The sequence below is a fragment of the Chanos chanos genome, chromosome 5, assembly GCF_902362185.1.
Source record: "Chanos chanos chromosome 5, fChaCha1.1, whole genome shotgun sequence".
Taxonomy (NCBI): Eukaryota; Metazoa; Chordata; class Actinopteri; order Gonorynchiformes; family Chanidae; genus Chanos; species Chanos chanos.
In genome coordinates, this window is record NC_044499.1 from 4,844,638 (window position 1) to 4,864,928 (window position 20,291).

A 20,291-nucleotide genomic window follows, 5' to 3' on the forward strand; every position below is an offset into this window, starting at 1 on the left:
GCCGAGTCCCTTCTCCACATTAAATGCTGTACTTCTTATGCTAAGCTTAAAATGAATTCCAAGTTTTCAAAAAGCAGTCAAAGTCTTCAGGAGTCTGATGCAGTGTAAGTTTATTGCATTCAGCAGTGAACAAAATACAACAAACTGAGTCAGGTCCCAGGGAGTGACTGAATATAATACAGAAAATCGTGCACTTATATCTAAAATTTTACCTGCATGCTAAACCTATGTATCCAATAAGCACATAACACGGTTGTATGGTAACACCCCTTACATCATCTGTGTTTTGCATGGTCCAACCCATTCGCTTCCAGAAATTTCCCCAAGTTTTCCCAGAATTCATGATTCCATACACCATTATTTCCAAAGTGTCCTTTTTTGGTTAAATAAAAAATAATATTCAACCGTGTCCTCATCTTACCTCGGATACTCAGCCATGTCCTCATTCTCACCTCCGATACTTTTACCCTTAATGCAGGTGTTAACTATCAAGCGTTTGGCTAGTCCATGCAAAGCGGATGCTGAAGCAACTACATCCCGACCATTACTTATGCTTCCCTGTCACTATAACCTAGATTTGACCCTTTTTATGTTGCCTTCATGTTTTGCTGACCTTGCATTTTCCCTTTTTGGTATACTGAGGCCCTCTTCCATTGGCTTCAGCTTACAGAGGCTTTCTTCCATTTTAGAGGCCTTCTTCCATTTCTCCAACATTGCATCACTGGTCAGAACTCTAAGCATCATGGAATTCACATTAAATGGAACTTATAGTACTTTTTTGTAGTCTGTGTAAATCAATCCAGTTGTTAACAACATATTCTAGATAGTTATAACACTGTTTCAATAAAAGAAGCTTACTGGTACATGCACACACTTATGTTTTCATACCTCTAAGCATCGTGGAATTCACATTACATGGAACTTACAATCCTCCTCTGTAGTCTGTGTAAATCAATCCAATTGTTAACAACATATTCTGAATAGTTACAACACTGTTTCAGTAAAAGAAACTTACTGGTACATGCACACACTTATGTTTCCATTGTATTCACAAAGCTGGTGAACAGATAAAAATGTGCAGATATTACAGCAATGCAGTTAGTTACATATGATTAAATACAAGCTGAAGTTCACTATAAGAGACCAGAGGCTTGGTGACTGAAGAAGTGCACATCATCAGTGTACTGTGCTAAGCATACATGATTGACAATAGCCCCAGCCAGCGGCAAGTATAGAAGGCTAACTGTGAAAACTAGAAAAACTGTGAAGCTTAAGGGAGTATAGTACACTTGGATGTCCATGTTTTGTCTGTGTCATTAGTCAATAACACCACAGACTTCAGCATATGGAGAGTTCACAGAATATTGGCATTTGGTAAATCACTTGATGTCTTCATATCAAGATGGTTAGCGATACCTGATACCTGTAAAGCCAGTCACTGCTGTGTCTAACCTCACGCTTTAAAAGCCATTTTCTTATTAGCTAATTAGTCAGTGTCATTGTCTTAATCTGGGGAATTTGGCAAGGACCAAAGGAATCATTTGTTCTTCCATTGATTCTTTCATACATTCAGGAAATGATATTCACAATTAACATCATTCCTTGCAGGGCCAAGGTCAGTAGGTGAGATCCTTTCCAGCTTTAATATCCGAAACAGAGAGAACAATTTTGAATTTGTTCCTTATCTGTTCCTTTACTCACACATTCAACTCATTCATTTTCCCTTTTTGCCATCTTGCTGTGAGGCAACGGTGCCGACCACTGAGCCACCTTAAAGGGTGTCAAGGCCAAGGTCTCCAGGTGTGCACCTCAAAAAATCGATCTGGTCATACTCACTGTTCTTTCCACATTCCACAAGGCAAGCAAAGTGATCTTCTTTCTCCACATAAACCACATCTGAGTATGCACTACGACCTCCGTTGATGGTCCTCTTTTTCTCCCAAGCATCACTGTTGAAAGGGCTCTTATTTAAGTACACTGCAACATCTTTTCTCTCTTTTTTGTCACTCGGATGCGTAAAGAGTAGCCAGGTTTGAGTTTTATCTACACGTGGCTGGAAGGCTATCACACTGCCTTGACAACCGTATTTTGGTTCAGTCAGCACTTTAGGATGTTTAGCTTTACCAAAGGTTTTTCCGTAGTTTTCACTCACAGCCTCTACTCTAACTTTACTGCCACGGGCATTACAGTAGAGGTGACTTCCCTTACTGTCAATCACCTCAGCCACTTGACACTCACCACATTCCTCTTCAATCCTTTTCTCAACATGCCATGTCTTACCTATATCACTACTAGAAAACACAAAAGCATGGGGTTTCTTTGTGTCTTTGTGATAAGCATATGCAGGAATGATCAGCGTGTTGTTCTCTGTCTGAATTCCATGCCCTGGACCAATCGCAAAAGTGGACCAGTCCTTAACCTTCTCACCAATCTCACCAACGTCTGTCAGGTCTGTTACTTCACTCCATGTCTGGGCATCTTTAGTGGTGATGTAACACAGTCGAGCTAGGTTTATTTTTTTGTCAATCTGCGTTCTTTCTGGGACCTTGTCATAGACGCAGTTGAAGAACAAATAAAGAGTCTTAGTGGTCCTTTCATACACTGGACAGGGACTCATTGTGCGACAGGGCTTCATATGAGCCTTTTGTAGTTCCCCAGGTTCCGACCACTGAAATTAAATTTCAAGACATTAGAGCAGTTTACAGTATGTATTACTGTATTACAGCAAGTGTTACGGTATGAAGCTAAGAACTTTCTCTGATTTTTACATCCCTCCTTGTCCTCACTATGTAACAGCTCTTTTAAAGAGAAATGTGCAATCACTGTGATAGCTAAGACCAGGGGTGGACAGTAACGAAGTACATTTACTTGAGTACTGTACTTAAGTACATTTTTCGAGTATCTGTACTTGTGTTATTTTTTTTTTTTTTTTTGGAAACTTATGACTTTTACTCCACTACATTTGAAATACAAATGTTGTACTTTTCACTCCACTACATTTCTATGAAGGTTCTCCTTACTCGTTACTTTAACGCATAGCTTTGAAGTCAGTGGACGAATTTTCTTTCTAAAATGCGATATTGTGTTCATCACAGGGGAAAAACCAATCACTGTAAACTGCTCCAATGCTGTCAGTCAAGTGCGTGCTGCATTCTTTTTAACGACTGAACTTGGCGGTTTTACTGATGGCTACTACAATGGAAGATAAAGATGATAAAGATAAAGGTTCCTCACCAGAGCAGCTATAGCCATATCTTAAGTCCATGTCTGAGATTTTTGAAATCAACTTGTTTCCAATCTAATTGCTTCCCGTATGCGTTCGCACGCTCTGTTCGCCTAACACTTAGATATGAGATGAAAATTGCGATTTATATGTTTGTGAATGTGTGACGAACCTGGTGACAGAGGCAGACCACAACTTCTACTGTTAACACAGTGTATGAACACATACGGAAACCAGTTGGCTTGAAAACCATTTGGGGCATAACAACAGGTCCTGTGTGAATCCACTGCTGACGCATACTAATAGTTAGCTAGCGAAAATGCAGAGTTAACGTTACTGACAAAAATCCTTTCAGAAATATATGTTTTAATCTTGTCAGGTAAACACAGTAGTATTTGTAAGGTCGGTGGATTCACGTAGGACCCGGTCCCAATAAGACGAGGGGGCGGAAATCAAGCGGTGACGGTCATCCAGCTGTTTCACATTTCAGACAATGCTATGTAGTAGAAGTAAAATGAACCTAGCCTACAATATTATGACGTGTTTATCATTTTAAGGCCAATCTGAGTTAACCCAGTGCCTGTTTAACTGAAGCTATACACTGTCTTTTATAGAGGAAGCATTTGGTTCAACTGTGTTTCTATAGGCTTTGTAGCATATTCCACAAGCTTTTTATTCTACAGGTTCTACAAGCAAGTCAGTGCATTCAGTAGGTTGTTTCAGAGTCATTAGACTCTGTAAATGCATTGTTGCAACAATACAACAATGCGATGACATTAAAGAGAAAATGTACTTTTGAATACTTAAGTATTTTTAAAAGCAAGTACTCCAGTACTTTAACTCCAGTAAAAATTGAACTGAACAACCTTTACTTGTAGTGGAGTAATATTTGACCAGGAGTATCTATACTTTGACTCAAGTAATGGACTTGTTTACTTTGTCCACCTCTGGCTAAGACACAGTTCCAGGGTTATGCCAAAATCACCTAATATAACGGGAGGGAGTCCAAACACTGTTTTTGTCTTGTCACATATAACTATAGTTTGATTTGGTACGAGAGTCCATGAAGTTTTAGAGAAAAGCACTGTCAGCTCCTTTATTTGACTGTTATAGAATCCAAACAGTGCACTTCACGCATAACAATTTAAGAGTTATAACACTGTCAAACATGTCAGAGTGCAGAGTTAGAGAGCCAAATTTGCATTTCTCTATCTGATATCATTTATCTAACTAGCTCACTTATGCCTTATAGTTAGAGAATGGACTCATAGGCCCAGAAGAGTAGAGTGAGAATACTAACAGCAAAAAATAACAATGATTGGAAGAAATATTGCTGTCATGATAACAGATCTGACTAGTGAAATCACTATTTATTTCTCCTTTTACTTTAAGACTTAAACCTTTACAGGGCTGTATAAGCTCTTGTTTTTGTTTCATTATTATTATCTGCCTCATCCCAGATTCTCTAATGCTCTTTAAAGAATCATAAGGGTCCTACTGCACCATTTTGGGATTTTTTTTTTTTTTTTGGTTGGTTGCTTTTTTTTTAGGGGGATAGGGGGATAGGGGGAAAAACCCATGCATTACATTCAGTGAAGCAAAACTTTAGGCAAGTCCAAACGTCCTGGCAGGGGCGGGTGAAAGCACACTGGAGATAACAGAGAACAAGTATGACTTATTCAGGACTGCACTTTTGTTCACTGAAAACTATCTCCAGCACCAAGCTACGGTCCAAAACTGAGGTCAAATTGTATATAGTAACAAACACAAGCGCTAATTAATGCACACGACTAATTAACACAATTAAGACGAAGCACAAATCACAAAGGCTATGTTGCCCTCCGTCAATCAACAAAGGAAGTCACAGCTGAAACTATCACACATATTTATTTAAGTTAGCTGTGTTCTGAGGATAAACTAAGCCTGTTCAAATATTTTAAGAAATGACAGCGCCCATGGGAGTAGTAGCAAAACAAACACATGATTTCATTAGAACATACCTGAACTTCACAAAGACTTAATTACATACAAAACATACCTGAACTTCACGAAGACTTAATTACATACAAAACATACCTGAGCTTCACGAAGACTTAATTACATACAAAACATACCTGAACTTCACGAAGACTTAATTCTGTATAAGGATGACCGTGGTGATGATTCTTCTCTGTGACTAATAAAGACGTTTCGATGGTGAGATCAAAATGCTGTACTGGAGAAGTGGACAAACATGATCTGAAATATTGTGTTAGGAACACCTGCTTTTATAAGGAATGCCAGTGGTGGTGGGGGGGGGGGGGGGGGGCTTGGGCTTTAGCTAATGGAGTAAATAAAGGAGGAGATATTATGAGAGTGGACTGAAATTCCCCAGGAAATACAGGAAATAAGATATCTCAAGACAAGAACAGGGGGAAAGCCCTGCCCCCCAAACAACTTTCTATTCTATTCTATTCTATTCTATTCTATTCCATTCCATTACATTACATTCTATTCTATTCTATTCTATATCATACATTGGAACAGCATTACAGCGTAACTTTACAGAAACATTGATCCAAGCGTTCAGAGCAGCACTGACTTTTTTGGAGTCCTTCACCAAAACAAGAGGAAGAATTACCACCCCACCCATCCTGGGGTCATTCAGTGGCAAAAGAAAAAAAAAAAGGGAAATCAGATATCTCTAGACAAATGCAGGGGAGAACCCTGCTGCCCCACCAACCTCATATTATATTATATTATATTATATTATATTATATTATATTATATTATATTATATTATATTATATTATAACCGTATGGTATGAGGTATACAGGACAGACAGGTATGTAGTTACACAAATATAAACTATGGTAGTCCTACCTCAGTTCTACCTCTCTGTTTGTCCTCTGTTTTGCTGAAATATCTTTGAGGTTGTGAATTCCTACTATATTGCATTAGTGAGAAAAATACCATAACACTGGTCTGCCCAGTGCCATGGAACACTGCACTTTACAGAAGAAAATGAGTGCTCTCACTTTTGTTTGTCTATAACAGGAGCATCTCATCAAAGTTGAGTTGATCTGTGTTACACTTCATTAATATTTAATCAAAGAGTCAAATTTGAAAGCAACTTCAGCTTTTCTCATTTTTTTTCACTGTTAATAACATTTCTAATGCACAGTGGCCTTTATTTGGTGAAATACTCTGAAAGAGTCTTACGTATAATGCATATCTGTTTGTCCAAAGACTAAAGAGTCAGGCCATATATTTAGCTTACTGTCAAAAAGCAAAACCAGGACAGGTCACAGGTGCACAACACAGGTTTTATTTAGCAAAGGCAGAGAAAAGCAAAGGATCGGGCTTGGAACAGGTTGTAAAAAAAAAAAACTAAATTCAAACAGAATGGACTGAATTAAATCAACAGGATTCGTCTTACAAAGTTTGTTCAAACAAGGTTCATCTCACAAAGGAATCTGGCAAAGGTTCGTGCTTGGAACACAAGTGAAGACTTCGCTAAGAAGATGCAAAACAAAGGGGTTTAAATAAGGGAGAAAATATGTATATATATATGTCACAGCCTGCACCTCCATTTTGTTTTGTTCTGTCTTTGTGCTCCTGCTCTGTCTGTCTCTGCCCCTCACCTGTTCCTGTTTGTCCCGATTATTAACCTTGTTAATTTGAACCAATCCTGTTTTGCCCTGTTTAGTTCTCCCTTGTATTTAAGTCCTAGTGTTTGCCTTGTCTTTGTCTATCGTTGTTTGTGTTTTGTGCACACTGTCATGCTGCACCTTTTTGTTATCGGGTTTTGTTATTAGTTTGCACTTGTATTTTAATCTTCTTTTGTTAGTAAAGTTTTCCGTTTGTCACCTTCAACCATCATGTCTTGCACTTGGGTCCTGCACCACACCACCAGCGTGACAATATATCATCTGAGGGACAAAAATATATAAATAAAAACACAAGTGGAATCTTCTGGCTTAATTTTGTAGAATGAATATGTGACCTTCAAATGGCGAACATTCACTCCTCTGAGTACGTTATGTGAATTAATGATGGGTTTGACAAATTCAGTTTTAGTTTTTTGTTATCTTATATTTTCATTCCTAATGCATCTAGTTTCCTGACTGTTGTCTTTTCTGATCTAGACACCTAAAAGAACCAGACTTTTAGCTGCATATTTAAAGTCACTTATAATTAAAATGACACCCCGGTGGCATAGGCTCATTGGAAACAGGTGACTGGGGTTTACACAAGAGAAACAATGTCTCTCTGACTTGTTTGTCTACACAAACACAGGTGATTTACACAGACACAGTACAACAGGCTTATCATATTTTGAAATTTTTATTTCAAAATAATAATTAAATAAATGATTAAATGACAAAGGCAAGTAATGTGCTACATATAGCAATTGGAATTGATGGACTTTTCTGTATGGCAATAATTCAAGTGTTTGTTTGTTTGTTTGACATCAAAACAATTATGATAAACTGTCTTCACAGATTGAAGTAGAATATCAGATACATTATATCTGTGTTATCAGGGTCTTCCTTCCACTTTCAATTTCTCAGAAATGACTCCTCAGTAAATGTTATGCTCCACCTCCCTCACACACACACACACACACACACACAGAAAGAGAGAGAGGGGGAGAGAGTGAAGGAGAGAGAGAGAGAGGGAGGGAGGAAAGGATGAGAAATTACTGTTATGTTTATTATCCACCACCCCTCTAGCAACAAACACACAGTCTCTCCCTCCCTCCCATGTCAAAAATATAAAACAAATATACAATTTTCAGCACTATAAATCAGATTAAATATGTAATGTTGTTCTATAAAAATTCTTACATTGAAACTGAGCGTCTAAGTGTAAGAGAGGTTCACTGACACTCATTCTGTTGTTACACCATGTTCTCTCGCTCTCATTCATGCCAGTGAATATATCTGGTCAGTCATTTTATTCTGTCCAGTGTTTTGTTCACACTCCACCATGTTTTTATTAGTGTGCATCACTACAATTGTTATCCCATTGGTGAAACATGTAAGTGGGGAGTTCTTGCCCATCGAGACTGTTCAGTAAATTTAGCTTTTGTGTAGCCTTAGTGGTGTAGCCAGTGAGTCAAAGTGGCATCACAAAGGTCTTAAAATGCATCAAACTGAATTTGCTGATAGCTGCAGATACTCTGTAATATTGACTGAAAGCTGGATACAGTATGTTCCTGTTAATTCAAATTTATTCTACTCTCACTCCAATAACTACTGCCAGCTCTGTGTCATGTTAGCCATAGTGCATCTCCATGGCTAATGAAAACACAGCTACATGGATGCATAAGCTGACATGAGTAAATTGTTTGATCAGTGATTTTGAAAGTGAGGGACACCACACGAAGGTCACTTGGGATGAAGGGTATACCTAAGTTGGTAAAGATTCTCTGCCTGTTCTTCAACTGTGTGTATGACAAGGATGAATAACAGCAGAATAAAAGAAATAAACCAAGTTTGACTGTGTAACAGCCCCGCTAAGGATGGCCAGACATGGACCGAATCTTTACTGATTGTCATTGTTATCTTTTGTATTTCCTGACATTTTTTGTCTATGAAGTGCTGGAAACACTGATTTCTAAACATCAGAATACATGTTATCTTTGGAGAGAACTGAACAATAACACAAATGAAAAGAAAATAATCTGAAAGACTTTCTTGTTGAATATTCAATGTTGTAAACATGACTGACCCAGGAAAACAGGTGCAGCTGGTGATTTTACATGGACTTCACTCAGTGATATTGAATTCTCTGTACCGAGCAGTAGAGTAAATTAAATCATAACAGGCCTGTATGTATGATGTTTGCATGTATGAAATGGTGTTTTCATGGAACGAAATATTATGTTAGAATAAATGCCTCTGCTCACAGATGGCTTGCATTCACAGAGACTCTCCTGTTTTTTAGTGTTGATTTCCTGAAGAAGCACACGGTTTCTTTCAGAATTACTTCACTTCCCATGAGCACCTGTGTTAAAAAGTAGTAGAAGAAATAACAACAACAAAATCAACAACAACAACAAAAGAAGAGCACAGAAGTATGTCAGACAAGCAGAACATGAGGTGTGGGGTTTCCATCGCTCAGTTAATAAAATGTTTTTGTTTCTTTTCCTTTTTTTTCCTCCAAAAAAGATATTACATCGGTGGTGTGTCAAAATCTATTTTCTCAGCAATAAAGAAATTCAATCAAAACATGAAGCTGCAGCCAAACTGACAGCTGCTCAAGCATTGTTTGCCATTTCTCCAGAAATAAGTTAAAAGTACAAATTGCTTTAAGCGCTTGTTCAGCAATTAAGAAAAAACAAAGGTTGGAGGTATTTGGGGACAGACCTGATTGGCAGTTCCACTCACACATGGCTATCAAGGAGAGAGCTGACTGGTTTAGACTGGAGTTGCTGAGTGTGTTCTGTGTTCTCAGCAAAATTAAACACTCATACAGTGACATCTGCTGGCTGTACATTGTAACGACACTGTATGTTGTAATACATATTATTAAAAAAAAATGCTATTGCATTGTACCTGCATGGTGTGCATGTTTAAGTGCAAGAGAGCCCTTTTTTTCTTTTGAACACTAATCCCTTTGAAAGCAAACACCCATTTATAAGTCCATTGCGTCTCACTCACAAAAGACTTAAGCTGCACCACTGTCCGACTCTAGTGCCAAAAGTCTTCAGCTGCTGCCAGAATTCTGACCAGAACAAGGAAGTTTGATCACATTACACCTGTCCTGGCTTCCCTTCACTGGCTCCCAATTCATGCACGAGCAGATGTTAAGGTCCTCTTATTAACATATAAAATTTTATATGGGCTTGCGCCTTCCTGTCTGTCTGACTTAATTACACCCTATAACCCACCTCTCACCCTGCGCTCTCAAGATTCTGGACTATTAGTCATTCCAAGTCCGCGAGCCTTTTCCTACTGCTCTGCCTTCCCCTGGAATGGTTTACCTACAGAAATTAGGGAGGCAAACTCTCTTCATACCTTTAAAACCAGACTAAAGACTTGTCTATTTTCTCCAACTTATTGATAATACAACTTTGGTTTGACTTTGTTATAGACATGTAAAGCCCCTTGAGACTATAGATAGTGATATTGGGCTCTCAGTAAACTTATAGTATTATTATTAGTATTATTATTATTATGCAGTAAATGTGTAACAATAAATGGCAGAGGGCCTGGGTGTCAAGGCCAAGGATAGCAGCTGTGTATTTATAAGAGTTATCGCTTTGGTATCTTTTGAGACCTCAACAGATTTCTCACACTTCTTTTCCAAGAATGATTATAAGGGCTTTGTGTGATCTTCCCTCTTTTTTCTTTAAATAAAGTCGTAAATATGACATTTCCATTTTTTTACACTCCACACAAATAGTCAATTCAAACATTTATGAGGCTGAGCAAAATGAATAAACTGTATTAAAACTGAATTCTTTGATAACCGTGAATCCTGACAAACCTAAACATCACCAGTCAGTATTAGCTGTGTAGAAGCCTCCCGAGGTGCATTGGAAGGGAAATTTGGAGTCCCCTGTAATGAGAGTTGCTAAATCTCAGAGTTCAGATGTGATGAATCATTTCTTCTTTATTACATGATCACAGGAGAAGCACACCTCAGAGATGAAGAGTAGTTCCCACCGAGGTTCAGGAGTGCAGAGCTTTTCATACAGTAAGACAAACGTCCAAGGACACGTGTGAAAGTATACAAGGTAACTTTTCTCATGGAGCACCAGATACACACCCAGGTGTTGCAGACACACAGAGGCCTTGTCTTCTTCTTGACAAATGCTCATTGTTTTAACACACACATGCATTTTTGCAGCATATAGTAATTAAGAAAGCACGGGTCCCTATAATGTTCATACTTCATCATGACAATAAGCATTTTTTCCTTCTAAAACTTACAATCATAATGCAAAGCAATATTTTTCCCACAGCCTTACGAACACGTCTGCATATTAAAATATGACATTGAGTGCACAGCTCATCCAGCTGAGATTGTATATAACACTTGAATTTGTCCCTTATCTGCTCCTTTACTCACACGTTCATCTAACTCATTCATTTCCCCCTGTACTTGGTGAGATGGTTACAGAATATTTTCATATTCTTGTTTTCTCCCCCAAATGTTCCTGGCCACAGTCTTACCTGGCCACATTTGACTTGTTACATCACAATAAAAGGTACAATCTTTTCCCCACAGCATTACAAAGGTAATGTATTTCTCAAACAAAGCCCTGCTGGTTGTGGAATAGATTTTCTGAGATACTGAGATAGTGACGTAGTGTCTTCTGTTTTCATGAAAAAAGGTATGCACGTGCTAATTTAAGAGCATATGTATATGTATATACGGTACATAATAACATATATGAGCAGAATCAAGCTTTTATGCTTTGTGTATTGATCTAAATAGCCGTGATCAAAATAAATGCAATGTGTAAATTATGGGATAAAATATGAGCAGACTGGAATCACTACTGTCTGTGTCCTGACCTACATATGTGTAATGAAAATATTTCAACCCTTTTAGACACATGGACAGGCTGAACTGTCATCCAGAGGAAAGACTGCCACAGGTTTGTTGTCAGTTATGTGCAACCAATATCTGTTTGTTGTTTCTTTAGGCCATGGATTTAACTAGTGGCAATTATGACGAATGATGAATTCTTTTTTAGGAAACCGTGCTTCTTTTAATGAGGCTTGTTAAACTCTTAACGTATCATTTACATGAAGTGAAAGTGAAGCCCTTCTGTGAGAACCATTACTAATTCTCCCATCATGCATCACTGGTCATAACTCTAGGCACTGTAAGAGCAAAAGGAACCTGGTTAGTGTCGAGTCTGAACGTCACAAAATCGATCTGATCACTCTCACTCTTCTCTCCACATTCCACAAGGCAAGCAAAGTAATCTTCTTTCTCCACATAAACCACATCTGAGTATGCACTAGGACCTCCTTTGATGACCTTCATTTTCTTCCAAGCTTTACTGTCCAAAGGGTTTTTATTCAAGTACACAGCAAGATTCTTTCTGTCGCATGGGTCATCTGGATGCGTAAAGAGTAGCCAGGTTTGAGTTTTATCTACACGTGGCTGGAAGGCTATAACACTGCCTTGACAACCATTTTTTCCTGTTTCAGGCAATTTGGGGTGTTTAGGTTTGCCAAAGCTTTCTCCTTGGTTTTTGCTCAAAGCTTCTACTCGAGATTTACAACACGAAAAGCCACGGGCATTACAGTAGAGGTGACTTCCCTTACTGTCAATCACCTCAGCCACTTGGCACTCACCACATTTCTCTTCAATCCTCTTCCCAACATGCCATGTCTCACCTAAATCACCACTAGAAAACACAAAAGCATGGGATTTCTTTGTGTCTTTGTGATAAGCATATGCAGGAATGATCAGCGTGTTGTCCTCCATTTGAATTCCATGCCCTGGACCAATCGCAAAAGTGGCCCAGTCCTTAACCTTTTCACCAATCTCACCAACGTCTGTCAGGTCTGTTAATTCACTCCATGTCTGGACATCTTTAGTGGTGATGTAACACAGTCGAGCTAGGTTTATTTCTTTGTCAATCTGCGTTCTTTCTGGGACCTTGTCATAGACGCAGTTGAAGAACAGATAAAGAGTCTTAGTGGTCCTTTCATACACTGGACAGGGACTCATTGTGCGACAGGGCTTCATACGTGCCTTTTGTAGTTCCTCTGGTTCCGACCACTGAAATTAAATTTCAAGACATTAGAGCAGTTTACAGTATGTATTACAGTATTACAGCAAGTGTTGCAGTATGAAGCTAAGAACTTTCTCTGATTTTTACATCCCTCCTTGTCCTCACTATGTAACAGCCCTTTTAAAGAGAAATGTGCAATCACTGCGATAGCTAAGATGAGGGGTGGACAGTAATGAAGTACATTTACTTGAGTACTGTACTTAAGTACATTTTTCGAGTATCTGTACTTGTGTTATTTTTTTTTTTTTTGGAAACTTATGACTGTTACTCCACTACATTTGAAATACAAATGTTGTACTTTTCACTCCACTACATTTCTATGAAGGTTCTCCTTACACGTTACTTTAACGCATAGCTTTGAAGTCAGTGGACGAATTTTCTTTCTAAAATGCGATATTGTGTTCATCACAGGGGAAAAACCAATCACTGTAAACTGCTCCAATGCTGTCAGTCAAGTGCGTGCTGCATTCTTTTTAACGACTGAACTTGGCGGTTTTACTGATGGCTACTACAATGGAAGATAAAGATGATAAAGATAAAGGTTCCTCACCAGAGCAGCTATAGCCATATCTTAAGTCCATGTCTGAGATTTTTGAAATCAACTTGTTTCCAATCTAATTGCTTCCCGTATGCGTTCGCACGCTCTGTTCGCCTAACACTTAGATATGAGATGAAAATTGCGATTTATATGTTTGTGAATGTGTGACGAACAGAGGCAGACCACAACTTCTACTGTTAACACAGTGTATGAACACATATGGAAACCAGTTGGCTTGAAAACCATTTGGGGCATAACACCGGGTCCTGTGCGAATCCACTGCTGACGCATACTAATAGCTTAGCTAGTGAAAATGCAGAGTTAATGTTACTGACAAAAATCCTTTCAGAAATATATGTTTTAATCTTGTCAGGTAAATGCAGTAATATTTGTAAGGTCAGTGGATTCACGTAGGACCCGGTCCCAATAAGACGAGGGGGGCGGGAATCAAGCGGTGACGGTCATCCAGCTGTTTCACATTTCAGACAATGCTATGTAGTAGAAGTAAAATGAACCTAGCCTACAACATTATGACGTGTTTATCATTTTAAGGCCAATCTGAGTTAACCCAGTGCCTGTTTAACTGAAGCTATACACTGTCTTTTATAGAGGAAGCATTTGGTTCAACTGTGTTTCTATAGGCTTTGTAGCATGTTCCACAAGCTTTTTATTCTACAGGTTCTACAAGCAAGTCAGTGCATTCAGTAGGTTGTTTCAGAGTCATTAGACTCTGTAAGTGCATTGTTGCAACAATACAACAATGCGATGACATTAAAGAGAAAATGTACTTTTGAATACTTAAGTATTTTTAAAAGCCAGTACTCCAGTACTTTAACTCAAGTAAAAATTGAACTGAACAACTTTTACTTGTAGTGGAGTAATATTTGACCAGGAGTATCTATACTTTGACTCAAGTAATGGACTTGTTTACTTTGTCCACCTCTGGCTACGACACAGTTCCAGGGTTATGCCAAAATCACCTAATATAACGGGAGGGAATCCAAACATTGTTTTTGCCCTGTCACGTATAACTATAGTTTGATTTGGTACGAGAGTCTTTGAAGATTTAGAGAAAAGCACTGTCAGCTCCTTCATTTGACTGTTATAGAATCCAAACAATGCACTTCACGCATAACCATTTAAGAGCTATAACACTGTCAAACATGTCAGAGTGCAGAGTTAGAGAGCCAAATTTGCATTTCTCTATCTGATATCATTTATCTAACCAGCTCACTTATGCCTTATAGTTAGAGAATGGATTCATAGGCCCAGAAGAGTAGAGTGAGAATACTAACAGCAAAAAATAACAATGATTGGAAGAAATATTGCTGTCATGATAACAGATCTGACTAGTGAAATCACTATTTATTTCTCCTTTTACTTTAAGACTTAAACCTTTACAGGGCTGTATAAGCTCTTGTTTTTGTTTCATTATTATTATCTGCCTCATCCCAGATTCTCTAATGCTTTTTAAAGAATCATAAGGGTCCTACTGCACCATTTTGGGATTTTTTTTTTTTTTTGGTTGGTTGCTTTTTTTTTAGGGGGATAGGGGGGTTGTTTCCTATTTATTTTTCCTGCAGGTGGCACATCAGGTACTTCCTCCTAACAACTTAAATTGCTATTTAGACAAAAAGAAGCCCACAGTCTTATTTCAACAAACAAACAAACAAATCCCTGGTCACCTGATTGTCTCCTTTATGCAGTTTGCTCATGACAAGAACTTCTGCATCCTCATCACGGGGACCACTGCGCTTTTCAGCAAAGGCCAGGAACATCTCCTTTTCTTCAAAGTAGAAGAGAGCTGGGATTCTGTATATCACCTTGCTGTTCTTTCTGAATACAGTCTGCTTCACTCCTACAGTGGGGGGAGAGCTTTCTGAACTTCCCTGGCCCATTGCTGACAAACTTTCCTGAAAAAGAAAGCATTTGAGAAAATGAACATTTCATCATGCTAGAAATTCTAGACTGGGGTGTCCAATTCCAGTCTTCTAAGGCAGAGGAGTTCACAGGTTACAGCTCAACCTGAACTAAACCATCCTGTTTTACTAATAACCTCACACTCTGGACAAAGAGACGGGGGGGGGGGGGCATTAATTAGTGAAAGTGGAGGAGTGCATGATGGAGTCACATACCAGTGCACACCACTGTCTGTAACAGTCCGGAACTTCTGTGTTCTAAATTAACCCTGATCACTAGGAAAAACATATTGACATTTAACACCAAAACACTTTAGACTGTTACAAGTGTCACTGTTGTTAATCCCTTATAACTACCTCTCCACGGTTTTGTCGTACAATAAAGTTGAAACTGAATTTAAACTGGGTGGGGCTTTTTGTAGGGAAAAACCACTGCATTAGACTCAGTGAAGCAAAACTTTAGGCAAGTCCAAACGACCTGGCAGGGGCGGGTTAAAGCACACTGGAGATAACAGAGAACAAGTATGACTTATTCAGGACTGCACTTTTGTTCACTGAAAACTATCTCCAGGACCAAGCTACGACCAAAACTGAGGTCAAATTTTATATAGTAACAAACACAAGCGTAAATCATAGCTAATTAACACACATGACTTATTAACACAGTTAAGATGAAGCATAAATCACAAAGGCTATGTTGCCCTCTGGCAATCAACAAAGGAAGTCACAGCTGAAACTATCACAGCTGAAACTGTTAGCTGTGTTCTGAAGATAAACTAAGCCTGTTCAAATATTTTAAGAAATGACAGCATCCATGGAAGTAGTAGCAAAACAAACACATGATTTCATTAGAACATACCTGAACTTCACGAAGACTTAATTACATACAAAACATACCTGAGCTTCACGAAGACTTAATTACATACAAAACATACCTGAACTTCATGAAGACTTAATTACATACAAAACATACCTGAGCTTCACGAAGACTTAATTACATACAAAACATACCTGAACTTCACGAAGACTTAATTCCGTACAAGGATGACCGTGGTAATGATTCTTCTCTGTGATTAATAAAGACGTTCGATGGTGAGATCAAAATGCTGCACTGGAGAAGTGGACAAACATGATCTGAAATATTGTGTTAGGAACACCTGCTTTTATAAGGAATGCCAGTGGTGGTGGTGGTGGTGGTGGTGGGGGGGGGGGGGGCTTGGGCTTTAGCTAATGGAGTAAATAAAGGAGGAGACATTATGAGAGTGGACTGAAATTCCCCAGGAAATACAGGAAATCAGATATCTCAAGACAAGAACAGGGGGAAAACCCTGCCCCCCAAACAACTTTCTATTCTATTCTATTCTATTCTATTCTATTCTATTCTATTCTATTCTATTCTACTCTACTCCATTCCATTCTATTCTATTCTATTCTATTCTATTCTATTCTATTCTATTCTATTCTGTATCATACATTGGAACAGCATTACAGCGTAACTTTACAGAAACATTGATCCAAGCGTTCAGAGCAGCACTGACTTTTTTGGAGTCCTTCACCAAAACAAGAGGAAGAATTACCACCCCACCCATCCTGGGGTCATTCAATGGCCAAAAAAAAAAAAAAAGGGAAATCGGATATCTCTAGACAAATGCGGGGAGAACCCTGCTGCCCCACCAACCTCATATTATATTATATTATATTATATTATATTATATTATATTATATTATATTATATTATATTATATTATATTATATTATAACCGTATGGTATGAGGTATACAGGACAGACAGGTATGTAGTTACACAAATATAAACTGAGTGAATTCCTACTATACTGCATTTGTGAGAAAAAATACTGCAGTGCTGGTCTGCCCAGTGCCATGAAACACTGCACTTTACAGAAGAAAATGAGTGCTCTTACTTTTGTTTGTCTATAACAGGAGCGTCTCATCAAACTTGAGTTGGTCTGTGTTACACTTCATTAGTGTTTAATCAAAGAGTCCAATTTGAAAGCATCTTCAGCTTGTCTCATTTTTTTTTTCACTGTTAATAACATTTCTAATGCACAGTGGCCTTTATTTGGTGAAATACTCTGAAAGAGTCTTACGTATAATGCATATCTGTTACTGTCAAAAAGCAAAACCAGGACAGGTCGCAGGTGTGCAACACAGGTTTTATTTAACAAAGGCAGAGAAAAGCAAAGGATCGGGCTTGGAACAGGTTGTAAAAAAAAAAACTAAATTCAAACAGAATGGATTGAATTAAATCAACAGGATTCGTCTCACAAAGTTTGTTCAAACAAGGTTCGTCTAACAAAGGAATCTGGCAAAGGTTCGTGCTTGGAAAACAAGTGAAGACTTTGCTAAGAAGGTCTAAATAAGGGAGAAAATCAATGAAATTAAAGTTCGAATATGTGAGGCAGGTGATCAGACCGGTGATCAGTAGACTGGTGACGCTGTATATATATATATCATCTGAGGCACAAAAAATAAATAAATAAAAACACAAGCGGAATCTTCTGGCTTAATTTTGTAAAATGAATAATTAACCTTCAAATGGCGAACATTCACTCCTCTAACTGACTATGTTATGTGAATTAATGATGGATTTGACAGATTCAGTTTTAGCTTTTTGTTATCTTATATTTTCATTTCTAATGCATCTGGTTTCTGACTGGTGCCTTTTCTGATCTAGACACCTAAAAGAACTGTACTTTTGGCTGCATATTTCAAGTCACTTATAATAAAATGCCACCCCGGTGGCATAGGCTCATTGGAAACAGGTGACTGGGGTTTACACATAAGAGAGACAATGTCTTTCTGACTTGTTTGTCTACACAAACACATGTGATTTACACAGACACACTACAACAGGCTTATAATGTTTTGAAATTTTTATTTTCAAATAATAATTAAGTAAATAATTAAACGACAGTAATGTGCTACAGATAACAGTTGGAATTGATGGACTTTTCGCGCCTTCCTACCTGTCTGGCTTAATTACACCCTATAACCCACCTCGCACCCTGCGCTCTCAAGATTCTGGTTTATTAAAAAGAAGTCCGCTGGCAACCGAGCCTTTTCCTACCGCTCTCCCTTCCTTTGGAATGGTTTACCTAAAGAAGTTAGGGAGGCAAACTCTCTCAATTCCTTTAAAACAAAACTAAAGACTTACCTATTTTCTTGAACTTATGCATGATATAATTTTGATTTGACTTTGTTATAGACATGTAAAGCCCTTTGAGACTATAAATAGTGATATTGGGCTCTAAATAAATATTATTATTATTATTATTATTATTATTATTATTATCATTATCTGTGTTATCAGGGTCTTCCTTCCACTTTCAGTTTCTCAGAAATGACTCCTTTACTGTTATGCTCCACCTCCCTCACACACACAGAAAGAGAGAGAGGGAGAGAGAGAGAGAGGGAGGGAGGAAAGGATGAGAAATTACTGTTATGTTTATTATCCACCACCCCTCTAGCAACAAACACACAGTCTCTCCCTCCCTCCCTCCCATGTAAAAATATAAAACAAATATACAATTTTCAGTACTATAAATCAGATTAAATATGTAATGTTGTTCTATAAAAATTCTTACATTGAAACTGAGCGTCTAAGTGTTAGAGAGGTTCACTGACACTCATTCTGTTGTTACACCATGTTCTCTCGCTCTCATTCATGCCAGTGAATATATCTGGTCTGTCATTTTATTCTGCCCAGTGTTTGGTTCACACCCCACCATGTTTTTATTAGTTTGCATCACTACAATAGTTATCCCATTGGTGTAGGTGGGGAGTTCTTGCCCTTCAAAACTGTCTATTTAGTAAATTTAGCTTTTGTGTGGCGTCACAAAGGTCTTAAAATGCATCAGACTGAATTTTCTGATAGCTGGATACAGTATGTTCCTGTCAATTCATGAATTTATTCTACTCTCACTCCAATAACTACTGCCAGCTCTGTGTTGTGTTAGCCATAATGCATCTCCATGGCTAATGCAAACACAGTTAAATGGATGCATAAGCAGACATGAGTAAATTGTTTGATCTGTGATTTTGAAAGTGAGGGACACCACGCGTAGGTCTCTTGGGATGATGGGTATACCTAAGTTGGTAAACAATTATCTAGGAAACAATACGACTAAAGTAAAGTTATATTGTGTGAAATACAGTTGTTGTTTGAAGTGCTTGTCCAGCGATTAAGAAAAAACAAAGTCTGGAGGTGTTTGGGGGACAGACCTGATTAGAAGTTCTACTCACACCTGGCTATCAAGGTTAGGTTCAGGAACAGTTACAGGTGAACTCTCGCTAAAAGTGTCGGAGGTGATTACAGGTGAACTCTAGCTAAAGGTTTTACAGCCAAGTTTCAGGTGAATCTTGGCTAAAAGCCCTGAGCTGAAAACAAATAAGTAAATGCCACCTATCACCAGGGCTGGACCCTGAACCTTGCACTACACCCCATATCTGGACCCTTTGCACTACACCCCATAATGCCATCCTAGCACCTATCACTAGGGCTGGACCCTGAACCTTGCACTACACCCCATATCTGGATATTTGTAGAACACCTGTTTTTATCCACATTATTTACTGTACATGTCTGCCATTCATCTCATCTCATTCACTAAACTACCTCAGCCTGATGTTAACACTGCCCAGTTCACTACCTCTCACATAAACTGCACACATCTGCACTTTACTCCCGTTTCTTACCTTCTCTTATATCATTTATACTGTATTTTATAAATTCTCCTTCATAATACATTCTTTATATTACATATCACGTATTACATTATTTATACTCTGTTATATTTTAACCTTCTCTTATATAATTGATACTGTATTTTTTAAACTCTCCCTTAT

The 20,291-nt window shown here is 38.2% G+C and overlaps 2 protein-coding genes across 2 annotated transcripts; both read right to left on the reverse strand.

The window, feature by feature from the left end:
• Positions 1–1,616: 1,616 nt before the first annotated feature.
• On the reverse strand, positions 1,617–16,513 carry LOC115812795 (sialidase-3-like). The gene is made up of 3 exons (XM_030775304.1): positions 16,438–16,513; positions 15,193–15,420; positions 1,617–2,668 (listed from the first exon to the last, which is right to left on the reverse strand). The coding sequence occupies exons 2-3, from the start codon at positions 15,403–15,405 to the stop codon at positions 1,772–1,774; spliced, it is 1,110 nt and encodes a 369-aa protein (XP_030631164.1). The 5' UTR covers positions 15,406–15,420; positions 16,438–16,513; the 3' UTR covers positions 1,617–1,771.
• On the reverse strand, positions 11,625–12,954 carry LOC115812793 (sialidase-3-like). Its single transcript, XM_030775303.1, has one exon. It carries the CDS (start codon positions 12,921–12,923, stop codon positions 12,018–12,020), a length of 906 nt encoding a protein of 301 aa, XP_030631163.1. The 5' UTR covers positions 12,924–12,954; the 3' UTR covers positions 11,625–12,017.
• Positions 16,514–20,291: the final 3,778 nt, after the last annotated feature.

What these genes read in the sequence shown, in the direction of transcription:
- LOC115812793 (XM_030775303.1), bottom strand. Translation starts at nt 12,923, where the DNA reads ATGAAGCCCTGTCGCACAATGAGTCCCTGTCCAGTGTATGAAAGGACC.
- LOC115812795 (XM_030775304.1), bottom strand. Translation starts at nt 15,405, where the DNA reads ATGGGCCAGGGAAGTTCAGAAAGCTCTCCCCCCACTGTAGGAGTGAAG. An exon ending in TGCATAAAGGAGACAATCAG is followed by an intron (nt 2,669 to 15,192) that starts GTGACCAGGGAT and finishes ATTTAATTTCAG; the next exon opens with TGGTCGGAACCTGGGGAACT.